General features: G+C 59.9%; 1 protein-coding gene across 1 annotated transcript in view; it reads left to right on the forward strand.

Moving 5' to 3' along the window:
* Nucleotides 1-10,960, forward strand: part of LOC113209650 (uncharacterized) — a 50,609-nt gene extending 39,649 nt beyond the window's left edge. Inside the window, exon 4 of the mRNA XM_052267252.1 lies at nucleotides 10,686-10,960. Within this exon, the coding sequence (XP_052123212.1) occupies nucleotides 10,686-10,960 (275 nt within the window). The remainder of the gene's footprint in view (nucleotides 1-10,685) is intronic.
* The last annotated feature ends 994 nt before the right edge of the window (nucleotides 10,961-11,954 follow it).

Here is an 11,954-nt window from a genome sequence, read left to right on the forward strand (position 1 = left end):
CCCCCCCCACTCGCGCCGCCCCCTTCACCGCGCCACTGGCCTTCCCTTACGCTAATTGCGCGGGAATGCCGCCGCCCGCCCAAGCGGCTCCGGCCTGTGGGCCTGGTGGCCTGTGGGCCTGTGCGGCCCGGGCCCGGCCGCGACGAACCAACACTCTCTCCTTCTTCTTGTCCAGCAGGCCTCCGCCGTAGCGCCGCGGACTTGAGCAGGCGAATCATGGGGCCCTACTGCTATGGCGATGGCGCTGGAGAACTTTCGAAACATTTGCGTTACGTACGCGTACTTGGCGCTGCACGCCGGTATGGAGCCGGACCGCCCGACTATGCCCCCCCCCCCCTCCCCGATATTACCTGTTTCGGCTCGCGCGTGTGTGCGTTTTTACCCAATTTTGTTTTCCCCTGCTCCGTCTCCCTTAATCGTTATATCATTCTCCGCCGAACTGCTTTATTACTATTGACCAACGTGCCGAGTGATATTGTTTCCCTCCCGAGACACTCTGCCTTTCTCAAGCTCAGTATGAAGCGGTCAAGAAGACTCGGCGCCTCTTTCTTTGAAGCTTATAAGTATACCTCTTCCTTCTTGCCAACTGCTTAGCCGCCCCGTCGTTCACTTTGCCGTGGCTGCCTTGTTTGTGAAGTCCGAGTATTCGTTGGCCTTTCCGAGTCGTGAAACTGTTGTTTGTTTGCTGTTTTTTAAAACTTTATTATGGTGCTGAGAGGGTAAAGCGGGTTAAAGAGAGTGAGAGAGGGGGCGGGTGAGGGAGAGGCACTTGCTGCAGTGCCCGTTGCACCTGCCGGGCGGGGCCGGTGGCCAGCGGGGGACAGCGGGACAGCGGGGAGGGGAGGGGAGGCTCGCGGTCGCGAACTGGCAAACTCTCATCACTGGTTTCCCTTACGCGACGGTCCGTCCCCAGGGCATCCTCGTAGGCAAAGCCGGCGGCATGTCCGCGCCCGCTGCCGCTGCTGCTTTCTCCTAGCGCAGTGCGCGCCAAACCCGCCGGTTGCTCGGTGCGGCTACTTCGAACACCGCCGTGAATGTCAATAAACTGGGCGGAACAGCAGCGCGCGCTCCCAGCCGCTGGACGCCGCTGCGAAAACGGCGGGGGAGAAAATTAACAAAAATTAGAAATCAACAAAACAAAAAGTTTTTTTTTCTGGTCGACAGTGGCCCGTTTCCCGTTATAGTGCGTGTCCCAGCGGACTATTGCAGAAGGAATCCCCACGTTACTGGGCGGGACGGGTCGTTCCGGACCGAGCGGTCTGCGCCAGAACGCTCGATCAACATGGGTTTGTTATGGGCCGCTCCTAGTGACGCCCCACGCGTCTTGGGCCATTTCTTATTTGCTTAAATGGGAGGCGCTCGCGCGCGTTCGTCAGTGTGCGTCTGTGTGTTTTACTCTGCCAACAAAGTCAAGTGGGTTACCAAAAACAAACTATATATTGCGTCGTGCGGGGCAATAACGCAATAGAGGGTGCGCTTAAGTTGTCGTATATTGCTTTTGGAAAATCATTTTTCGCAGTAATTTTCGCAGTTGTTGTTAGTTTGAGTAATGTGTCATGAGTGCCGATTCTAAAGTATAAGCAGATAGGCTTAATCCCTGAACGGAATTCGTGGCTCAATGAATGGCTACGGAAGTGTGCACAGCACACAGCGCCACAGCAGGCCACGCCGTACTGAATGAGCCCCTTCCCTTCCCTCCGCCCCCCCCCCCTCTCCCCGCCTCCTTCGGGGGCTCTCTCGGCCGCGGATAATTCATATGGCGGTATTGGCGTGGCCTGTCGATCTGATACGCGCCGCGGCCCGGACACGTGTGGCGCGGCGCGGCGTGGCGCGGCCTATCCGCGGCCAATTAGAAGTTAGAAAGCGCTGCTTGCACTTTGAATCACGGCCAGGTTGATCCCGTGCCAGGCCGGGCTAAAGGCCTGCCTCGCCGTGTCACATGTATGTAGCCGCCAGCTGCAGGCGACATATTGGCACGCGGTCGGCGGCAGGGCCGTGCCGTGTGGCACTCGACGACTCCCACGCACCCCCAGGCGGCTGCGGGGTGCGAGCAAGAGAAAAGAAGGGGGTTCCTTAACGCGCTGGACGAAAAAAGAGGGCGAGGTCTCTCTGATGGAGACAGAGCTACGTGTGTTGCTCATGTAAACTGGTCTGAACGGTGTTTTGCATACTGTAACGTTTGAAAAGGGTTTGGTTTGTCGCGCTCTTTCCCACTGCAACGATCTCTCTTTCATTATGTCTATATGATTTTTTTTCAGCAGAGTACGAAAGGGGCTAGGGCGCCTGCCTCGTCCCGTTCTCACGGGGCGACCCCCTTCTCTCCCCCTCCCCCCGCTCTAGCCAACGCCCCCCCAGCAGAGCGACTCTCACACCTGTGACTGGCAGCCAGCCTCCACCAAACCTGGACACGTGGTGACATTACTTTTAACGCGAGGTCGTAAACCTTTTGGTGGTTCTGGTCGTGCGCGATTGGTCAAGAGGGGCGTAGGTGAGGGGGTTGGGGGGGGGGGGACACGTGGGGCGATAAATGACAGAGTACCCGTCCCGCCGCGCACCTCTCGTACCCGTACGGTACGCGCCCCGCCCGGCGCGCGGCTCGGCAACAACACGTAATTCGACACATTTTACAAAGTGGGTCCATTAGCGCCACTCCCCGTGCTGCTCGTACCTTTTTGCCCCCTCTCCCCTGCCCCTTACCCCTCTCACTTTTAATCCGCTCGGTGAAAACGTAAATCGGAAATGACTGTCATTGACGAGCGATATGGGTCATTGGGCAAGCTGCAAAGCAGGCTGCTGCGGCGGAGGGGCGGGGTCGGCCGGGGCGCGGCGAGCTCCACACCCGTATTCAAAATAAAATATTTTTGTCGACTCTTAAGCGTCTTTCATATAATTCTCTATTTTTCATTCCTGTTAAAGATGACCTGGGGGGCAATTGCGACAATTACAGCCTCTTAATACCGTAAGAAACAAAACAGCGCCCGTGTGCAGTTTCATTCATGCGCTCCATAAGAAATAAAACAAAATAAAGAGCCCGCAGGCATGTCATGGAAAAAGGACTGGAGGCGTAATGGAAAATTGCGCTGAAAGAAGTGATACTTTGATGATGACAAAGAGCGCCATTCCTCATCCGGCGGCCGTCAGGCTCGGCCTGTCGTGCACTCGCGAGGTGTGCGTCGCGGCGGCGCGTTTCTCCGCCAGAACGTGCAAGTAGAAGTGTTGTCGTTGTAGAGGTCGGGTGATTACCCGGCGATTAGAAGACGGCGGCAGCAGCAGCAGCAGGACTGGGAAAGTGAATTAAGGTAAAGGGCCCAACTCCCGCCGCGCCAAGCCGTGCGAGATGCGAGTTTAATAATAATTGTTCAGGCAGCAAAGGGAGTTGGAGGAGGAGGAAGAGGCTGGTGGAGGCGGGGAGATACTCGGAAACCGAGCTGGGAATTGGATTCGAGTCCCGCGCCGCGCGCCGCGGAGTCGAGTCATCAGCATCAGGATCCTGACGTCACGAGTAGCCGTTCATGTCGTCCCCCAGCGAGGGTGGGAGCCCCCCCCCCTCCCCCTGCCCCGCACGTTCCCAAACATTTCTTACCGGAGGTTAATTAACGTCCCCCCAGTTTATCTAAATTATTTTCTAGAGAAGGCGGGAGCGCGCGCTGCTGCTGGCAGCGGCACAACAGTCGTGTCGTTTGTTGTTGTCAAGGGTCCCCTTTTTTTGCGCGCGCGCCCGCCCGCTCGCTTGCTCGCGCATTTCTCCATTTTTTCCGAAATGTGAAAAAACCTCGTCGGCCCCGTGAGCGAGAGAGGCTTTGGCGTGGGAGTGCGGGGCGGCGCCCCAGCTCCGCCGTGTAGATCCATTGTGTTGACAGGCAGGGGGCTGGCCGAGCAGTATAGGGCGGGGGCGGGGTGAGCCTGTCCGATGTCGGAGGTGCACCCTTCTAACGCGCACTTGGCAGGGGGCGTGTGGCTCGAGGGCTTATCGTGAGAAGCCACGCGCGTTTAGCAAAAGGAGAGGCTGCAAAAAAAGGATTTGTGAGCGAGGACGTGTCTTTTTGTTTGCTTTTGCTGCAATTTCTTTTAGGGACACGACTTAAATCTGCGGATGGTTCATTATTTCCTTATAATCTCCTCGAGAGTCTATATAAACGTGTAAGGGCCCTTTCGTGCTGCAAAGTATGGGAATTGTCGTGCAACGTGCAACCCGCTGCACTGCTCTGCTCTGCCTGTCTCCACAGCGCCCCGCCCCGTGCCCTGCCCCGCCCCGCCCCGCCGCGCCCTGACAGTCCGCATGTCGTGTGAACAAGGTGATCTTGCCCCTCTATTCCTTGTAATGGATGCCGGTGGGTCCCGGAGTACTTCCGGTAGCACCGCGCTGCGCCATCCTGTCTTGTCCACCGCGCCACACCCCTCCCTTCTCCCCTTAGCTTGGCGGCGTGGCCCGGAATGTACGTTATACACAATTTAAATTGTAAAGCATCAGCAATTTGGAGAGTTATAAGTTGCAAATATACGTCCACGTCTCATGTCTCGTCTCACGCTAACATGGCACATCAGAGAAGAAGTTCAATTTGGCGCAGAGGACAGCTCACATCTAACAAAGTTTCACCCGAAGCCACGTCGATCAGCTGATGGGAAACTTTTCCGTTGCGATCAGCTGATGATTTGTCAGTTTCGAATCAGCTGATGCGGCATGAATGAGTTGCGGTGGTGCACGGGAGAGCGCAGTCGCGGCGTCAAAGGAGAGGGGTGAGAAGGGGCGTGGCCACGCGCGCCTGTGTGTGAGAGAGAGAGACAGAGAGAGGGGTCCGGATGCACCTTCCCGGCGACGCGGCACAAAGCTCGACCCTCACATGTGCACATGTGCGCGCCGTGCCGGTGGAGCGGGCGGGGCGGGAGGCAGGGGGGAGGAAGGGAGGGGGTGAGAATCGGCGAAGGGGCGGCTGGGGGAGGGGAGGCGAGCATGAGGCCGCCCGGCTGTTGGGGTTGACGAGATGGTCCTTCCGCCGCCGCCGGTGAGGCAGTAGCAGCAGCAGCAGTAGCAGCGGCGGCAGCAGCAGCCCCTTGCCCAACAACCCTCCCGGCTCCCGGTCGGCGGCAGGCTCCGGCTCCCCCTCGACCAGTTCAAGTTCAGCTCGGGTCGGAGCAGCACCGCCAGCGCAAGCCCCGCACCGCCCGCGGCCTGCTTGCTCACATGTCCTGCCCGCTGCCGACCGCGTCGCGTCCCGCGAGTACCTCAGCGAGTACCGCACCGAGTGCGTCGTGCGAGTGTCGAGGGTGTTGATGCTGCTCGGGCCCTGCCCCCCGCGCTGACGGGCGGCTGGGCGCCGCTAAGCCCCGCGGCTGGCGAGTGCTCCGCGCCTCGCGGATCATCATCTGCTCGGCGTGTGATGGAGTTCAGCAGCGCCTTCGCGATGAACGTGGCGCTCGGCTACCACCACGTGGTGCCCATGTCCAACAGGGAGGAGGAGCTCTTCCTGCCGGAAGGATGTATTTATGCAGGTGACGTTTCGTTCCGCGGTGCCGGTGGTAGACGGGCACGGCGGTGGCGGCGGCGGCGGCGGCGGCTGACAGTGCACCGCAGGATGTCCAAGCTCGGCCGGGAGTGCTTGTGCCTCTCGTTGTTGTTGTCTCCACCGCCGCAGCACGGTGCGGGTGGGGTGGGGCGGGGCAGCAACGGGTTGCCGTTGTTTGATCATCCTCTTTACATTATCCTTCCCCTGCGATGGCGAGTGAGGTTGCTGCTGCAGCGCTGCGGTCAGCTGTTACCGCGGCGGGCGGGCGGGTGGTGGTGGTGCCGTAGCCTGAGCTGGACCGCGGTGAGGCGAGCCGCACAGCAGCCGCGAGAGCACACACAATATCTTGTGCCGTTGTGTGGCTGTAATGTTACGTATCGCTCGCCGTTTCGACGGCTTCGTGTGTGTTCTCGTAGTGTGTGTGTGTGTGTAGGGGGTGGGGGGACGGTACGTGTGGGAAAAATGTCTGGCCGTGTCGAAAAGTTTGCCGGCCTCAGCCGCTCAGCCGCCGGCGGGCGGCCTACCACACCTGTCCTGCCCTGCCCGTGCCCGACTGCCCGACCCGCAGAGGGGGTGCTAGTGAGGTGGGGGGGCGTTGCTAAACAACCGCTGTGGAAGAAGACTCGGTCTATGACGGCGCCTCTGCCCATCATTGTGAGGCTGACATGGACGTTGTGGCGCCCATCCGGGACGGGCCCAATGGGCGAAGGAGGAGGAGGAAAGAGGGGGGGGGGGCGCAGAATGTGTGTCCACGAGCGCATCCTGTTTCTCTCCATTTCAGTGCCACTGAAAATCGTTGCACTTCTGCCAGCTTCTTGAGGAGCTTTTGGGGTTGCGTCCTAGCAGTCCTAGACACACATCCGGACCAGGTGTGTCCGGACTACTCCAGAATCCAAGCCTGCCTGGCCCCATTCCATATTCCTCCCTCATGCACCGGCATCGTGCATGCATACGCCAGCCCCGGGAACGGATCAGCCGGAAGTCACTACAGCACTTTAATTTTAGGACCCTTAATCAATTCCGACTTGATGTTTTTGGTATGACGTCATGTGGGCCATTTCGTGCTACTATTCCGAGGACGTGTGCCTCCCGCGGCGCTGTCGGCCCCTCCGCGCGTCGAGGTCCCCGGGTGGCGCGGCGGCGCGTCCCTGAGGATGGGCGGCCTGCCTCTACACCACTTCACTTGCCATTCTCCTGGCAGAGGCGAGCGAGCTGTACTAGCACGCTCCATACTCCGTCCAGAAATCATATCGCAGTGTCCACTGCATTCTAAAAAAAATAATGTAAAAAATCTTAAAGAACACGAATTTTAAAGTAATGTAGAAAACAAATTTCTCTCTTAAATTTAGAAACAAATGTCTGAAAAGATAAAACTGTTTGTCTCTTCTTCCAGCTGAACGAAACTCTGAAAAATGTTCAGTTCACTTTCCTACGGACACATCTTAACACATCAGTGTATACCGTATTCCATTTAAGTTTGCGTTTTAAGTTGCGTCCAATGTCGTTTATCGATAAAGCAGCTATCATCTTTCTCGCTGCTCTTTTTGCACGACCGTGCTCTACTATATTTGCACCCTCCACCCTCCTGCTGTGCGGCTGTGGGGAGCACCTGGCAGGAAGTCGGGGGGAGGGGGGGGGTCTGTGTTGCGGTGTGGGTCAGGTCACGATGCGCCCCGCCCCCGGCTGCTGCCGCTGCCACCGCCGCTCGCTGCTTCAACCGGTCGCGCTCCGCGCCAAACAAGTGGAAGAGGATGAATCGTCAGAAATCCCATAGGATTGATTGTCGAGTAGAAAAAGCGGGAGTGGCCTATTTGAGCACTTTCCCCCTTGTTTGACCCCGGCGAGGCCCCGGCGGCGTGGCCCGTCCCGCGAGCCCCGCGAGTGGCACTGAGTTATCCCGCGCCTTTGCACCTGGCGGCCCGCCGCCGGACACGCCCCCCTCCGCGGTGGCGCTTAGTCGCGATGATGGCTTATCGATAGGCGTCTTCCAATAGAAGCAGCAGCAGCGGCCTCGCCATAACTTTTCTTCAAACACCCACATAAAATGGCAATTCATGTATTTGAACACGCGGAACAGCGCGCCGCGGCCCCTTGATGCAGAGGGGGCTGCACGCCGGCCTTCAGCGCCGTTTGTTTATTATTTGTAGTCTTCTTAGCGAGCGGTACCGATTTCTCCACGTCACCTGCTGGACGCTGCCGGCTCCCCGCCCCTCCTGCGCCTGTCCTTGGCATTCCCTGGCGACTATCGCGTTATTATCTCTCTTGGGTGTAACGGCACACGGCCGCGGCGACTCTCACAGCCCCGCGCCGCGCCGCCGCCTGACTATGGCGTCTCCCTATGCGGCCCGCGAGGCCCCGGCAAATCCACCTGACACGCCTTGTGCTTCATGCGTTTATAGTGTGATTAATCGGGGGGGGTCGGCCGCTGCCTCCGGGGTCACGTGACGTCACTCGCGTGTCTGATTGCTGAGCCAGGCCCTAATGTCGCGCACCTGAGAGGCTTCGTGCGAAAACCCGCCACTTTGATTCCTTCCTGACGTTATATAAAAAGGCAAACTCGGGCAAACTCTATGAAACAGCTGTTCCGTTCCACGAGCGCCCACAAAGAGAGAGGGAATGACAGTAAACGACAACAAAAACGCATTTTATTTGGGTCATTGGTATACACAATCCCGCTCGCGCACGACCTTAAGCGAATGAATGAAATAATGGATGAATGACTGGACCGAAACGGATCTCAATGGATTGGCGCGTGAGCGCGCGGGGTGCATATAATACCCGCGCCGCGCTGCCCGCTCTCATTGGCAGCCCGCTGCAGCGAGTACCTCGGCGAGTACCTCGGCCGTCGGTAACCATCAGGAGCACACATCAATCAAGGCGCTCGGACGCCCCTTCCCGCTGCCGCCACGACTCTTTGACACGGAACACAGATTGACAGCTGATGGCGGATGCCTCGTCAAGTTAAAGGGACAGCGGCGCGGTAGAGGCGGTCGATTTGGCGCGAGTGCAGCCTGCCTGGATTAAGTACCTCACGCGCGCACACGCGGATGTGTGAGGTGAGGTACCTCAGCACCTGGAGGGTACACGCTCCAACAGGATTTCTCGCGGTGCCCCTCGAGCGCCAGGTGGCGCCCCGGAGTAGCCGCACTTTGTAAACAAGCGGGCGTGGCCACGCTCTTGGCAAGCGCCGCACCTGTTTTGCAGTAATTGAGCCGGTGGTGCCGGTGAGCGGGTGGGCGAGCGCGAGCGGGCCGGGTGCGCTGGCGTGCCGTGCGATACTGACCCGCGAGAGATCGATGTGACACTTCGATTATTGAGACATCGAGGAGAGGTCCCCTGATACAGGAACCTGCGCGTGTAAACTCTATTCTAGTATTTTCTTTCTTACAATGCTAATGTGTTTGAAGGGCACCCCCTACAGTACCTCGACTTCGTAACGATTTTATCATATTATCTGCGGATACTTTTTTCGTCTTTTTGCGAGCTTGATCAAGACGCTAGTGACGCCAGTAATTAACTTATTGGCACGCGTGCCAAGCAGTGCGGGGACCTCAAAGCTGCCTGAACTTTTCCTTAGATTTCAATCAGACGCGGGGAGCGAGAGGTAGAAGGAGCGAACTGCAGGTAAACAAATACGCCGCAGTCCTCCTCCTGACCCGCTCGCCCGGCCCCGGCCCCCGGCCTTGCCGCGGCTCTGCGCTCTGCCCATAACGAGCGCGGACTCTCTGAGATTGGGCTCGGCTCATCCAGATGAAGCTGTTATCCGCCCCCTTCCCTCGCCCCCCGCCGCCCTGGCCGGCCCCCCTGCTGCCCTGCGGGCTGCTCGTGCATGGCGTCATTCGCGACTCCCGATGATCGCCCCTGCCGGCCCTGCGCTGCTGCGGCGGACGCAGCGAGCGGTCCGCGTCCCCGGCCCGCTCCAGCACCGCGGCGGCGACCATAGAGGCGAAAATGATGTGTCTATCGGCGACAGATGAATGCAAATGTGAATGTTGCGTCAGCGCCTCCCCGCTTTGCGGTCTGCGCCGCGGTCGCCCCGCGGTCCCAAAGCCAAGGAATGGGGGACCGCGAGGAGTTAAGGACACGGCACAATTTTCACTTTCCCTCAGTAAAAGACAAGGACGATGTTGTTGGAAAAGGATCTAATTCGAGGACGTTTGCAACATCGTTTTCTGTTTGGCGCGCATACGTGGGTGGGGAGAGGGAGGGAGCCTGCGGGATCATTGTAGCGACTGTGACGGTGATCGTATCAGCAGCAGCGCATGACGAGAACACAGACGTGATATGAGGACCCAAACGATGTGATGGATTTCTCGGGGGAGTAAGGTGTTCGGAGCCGAGGCGGCTGCTGTCTATGTGCGCGATGATGGGTTCTTTCCAAGGCGACGCCACCACACCGACACCCTCCGTTGCGAATAGCGCGCGGGCCCGGCATTGTTATTGGCGCTGCAGCGTCATGTGAGAGGATGGGCAGCGGCCGGAGCTGGGCCGGAGCAACGGTGTGTGTTCTAGGAAAGGACTTGGGGCCATGGGCCGCGAACAAACACATCATGCTCGGTAATACGTCTCGCTGCGCAGGCTGCGCATGCGCGGTGAAAGTTCAAACGACACACAACGCGCGCCGAGCCACCCGCGGCCGCGCAAGACTGTTGGCACGAAGTTGTGTCCCTTGCAGCTCGACGCCACGACGCCTCGCCGCCGGATAGAGCTGCTCCACCTCCCTCTCGGAGGGCCCCGAGCTGCACGACGAGACCACCTACCGCTGCGCACGCACCTGCCGCGCATGGCAGCTGCCGCCGGCCGACACCTGTCGTGATGTGGCCGGCGCGCCGCTCCCGGGGCGTCGGCCGATGATGGTGACGCCCCGCCGATGGCGACGACTGTGCGCCGGGTGAAGCAGGAGGCCCGGCTCAGGCGCAGCGGCGCCGGCGGCAACGGCTACTGCGTCCAGAGCGGCGCCCTTAACGGCGGCCTCAACGGCTACGTCAACGGCGGCTACAGCGGCGGCCCCACGCACGCAACCCTCCCGCGTAGGATGCCGCCAGGTGTGTGTTGGGCGCGAGGGGGAGGAACGCGACCGAGGCTCGCCCACGACGACGACGAGGAGGAGGATGTCAACGCCGTAGATGTGGCATGTGGCTAAGGTTTCTAACGCGGCACCTGTCCGTTTCTCTGTTGCAGCCGAGGCCGAAGGTTATGGGCCGTACAAGCCGGTGCCGCCGCCCAAGCCCCTGCCCGCCAGCAGCGCCCAGGCCTCGCCGCCGCCCTACCGCCTGCCGCCGGGCCTGTCCCTGCCCGGCCTGTCCCCGGGACTGTCCTCCGGGCTGCCCGGGACAGCCACGGACAGCGTCGATCTGGGGCAGGAGCCGCTGACGCCGTCGCCGCGCCTGCTGCACACCCACTCCAGCAAGTTCCCGGTGAGTGCCGCTCTGGGCCGCTCCTCCTCGCGCTCATGACGCCCCATCGCGTGCTGAAAAAGCCGCGGGTAATCTCGCGGGCTGTGGGCCGCCGCCGCGCCGCCCGTTTGAGGCTCTCCCAGACCGTGCTCAAGGTTTTTTTGTCGCCCCCCTCGTCGGCCGCATGGCGTCGTTTTGCTAGGAATGCCTCGATGGTTACCGTTATGGGATTGTGAACTCAATTTTGCCGCGCGCGATGCGCCTGCCTCCGCGGGGCGTGGCAGGGCCGGCGGGGCTGCGGGGGCGTGGCGAGCGCGCGGCTCTCGCGGGTACCTCTGTCAACGCCGCACCGCTACTCCCCGCCCCGCCGCGCCCGCCGCGCCCCGCCCCGCCGAGCGGAGGCAGGAGATGAGACGCTCATCGGAAGCGGAAGCTGGGACAGCGGTACGGTGCAGCGCCAAGCGCAGCGCCACCTCCTTGGCTGGGTCTGGGCGGCCCCCGTATTAGGGTCAGTAGTTCTAAAACGGCAGTTGGTAAGATAGCGCACCGGTGCCGGTGTTTCAAGGTTCTAATACAATTTTTTCCTTTCCTCTCCACGCCCAATTGGAGTGGAAAGGGGTTTGACCTCTGTCCCTTCTGGATATTTACGTTGCCATTGTCAGTTTCATCAGTCTCATTTAATTTATAAGGTCCTGAAGCGTGTAAAAATATATTTTCAAAAAAACGGAAAATTGAGTCTAATCCCGGAAAAGCCAGGAGAGTCATTCAACAGACGCCCAGGCGGGGGCACCGGGCGGGTCTTGATGTCGTTAACGAGGCTGCAGACGACCGCAGAGACCTGATACGGCCCCACGTGTCTGTCCGAGGCCCTGAGGTGCACCCCCCCCCCCCCCCCCTCCCCCGCTCCGACGGGTACCCCTCTCGGTGGTGGCATCTGGTATTCCGACTGCTGCCGGCACACGGCCGATATATATTCATGGGACGCACCCGGAGACGTTTTTCCGGCTCGAGGTGTTCTGTGGAGCCGCCGGACTAATCCGTTGTCTCCCGCGGG

The sequence above is a fragment of the Frankliniella occidentalis genome, unplaced genomic scaffold (genome assembly GCF_000697945.3).
Source record: "Frankliniella occidentalis isolate FOCC.00 unplaced genomic scaffold, Focc_3.1 Scaffold48, whole genome shotgun sequence".
Lineage (NCBI taxonomy): Eukaryota > Metazoa > Arthropoda > Insecta > Thysanoptera > Thripidae > Frankliniella > Frankliniella occidentalis.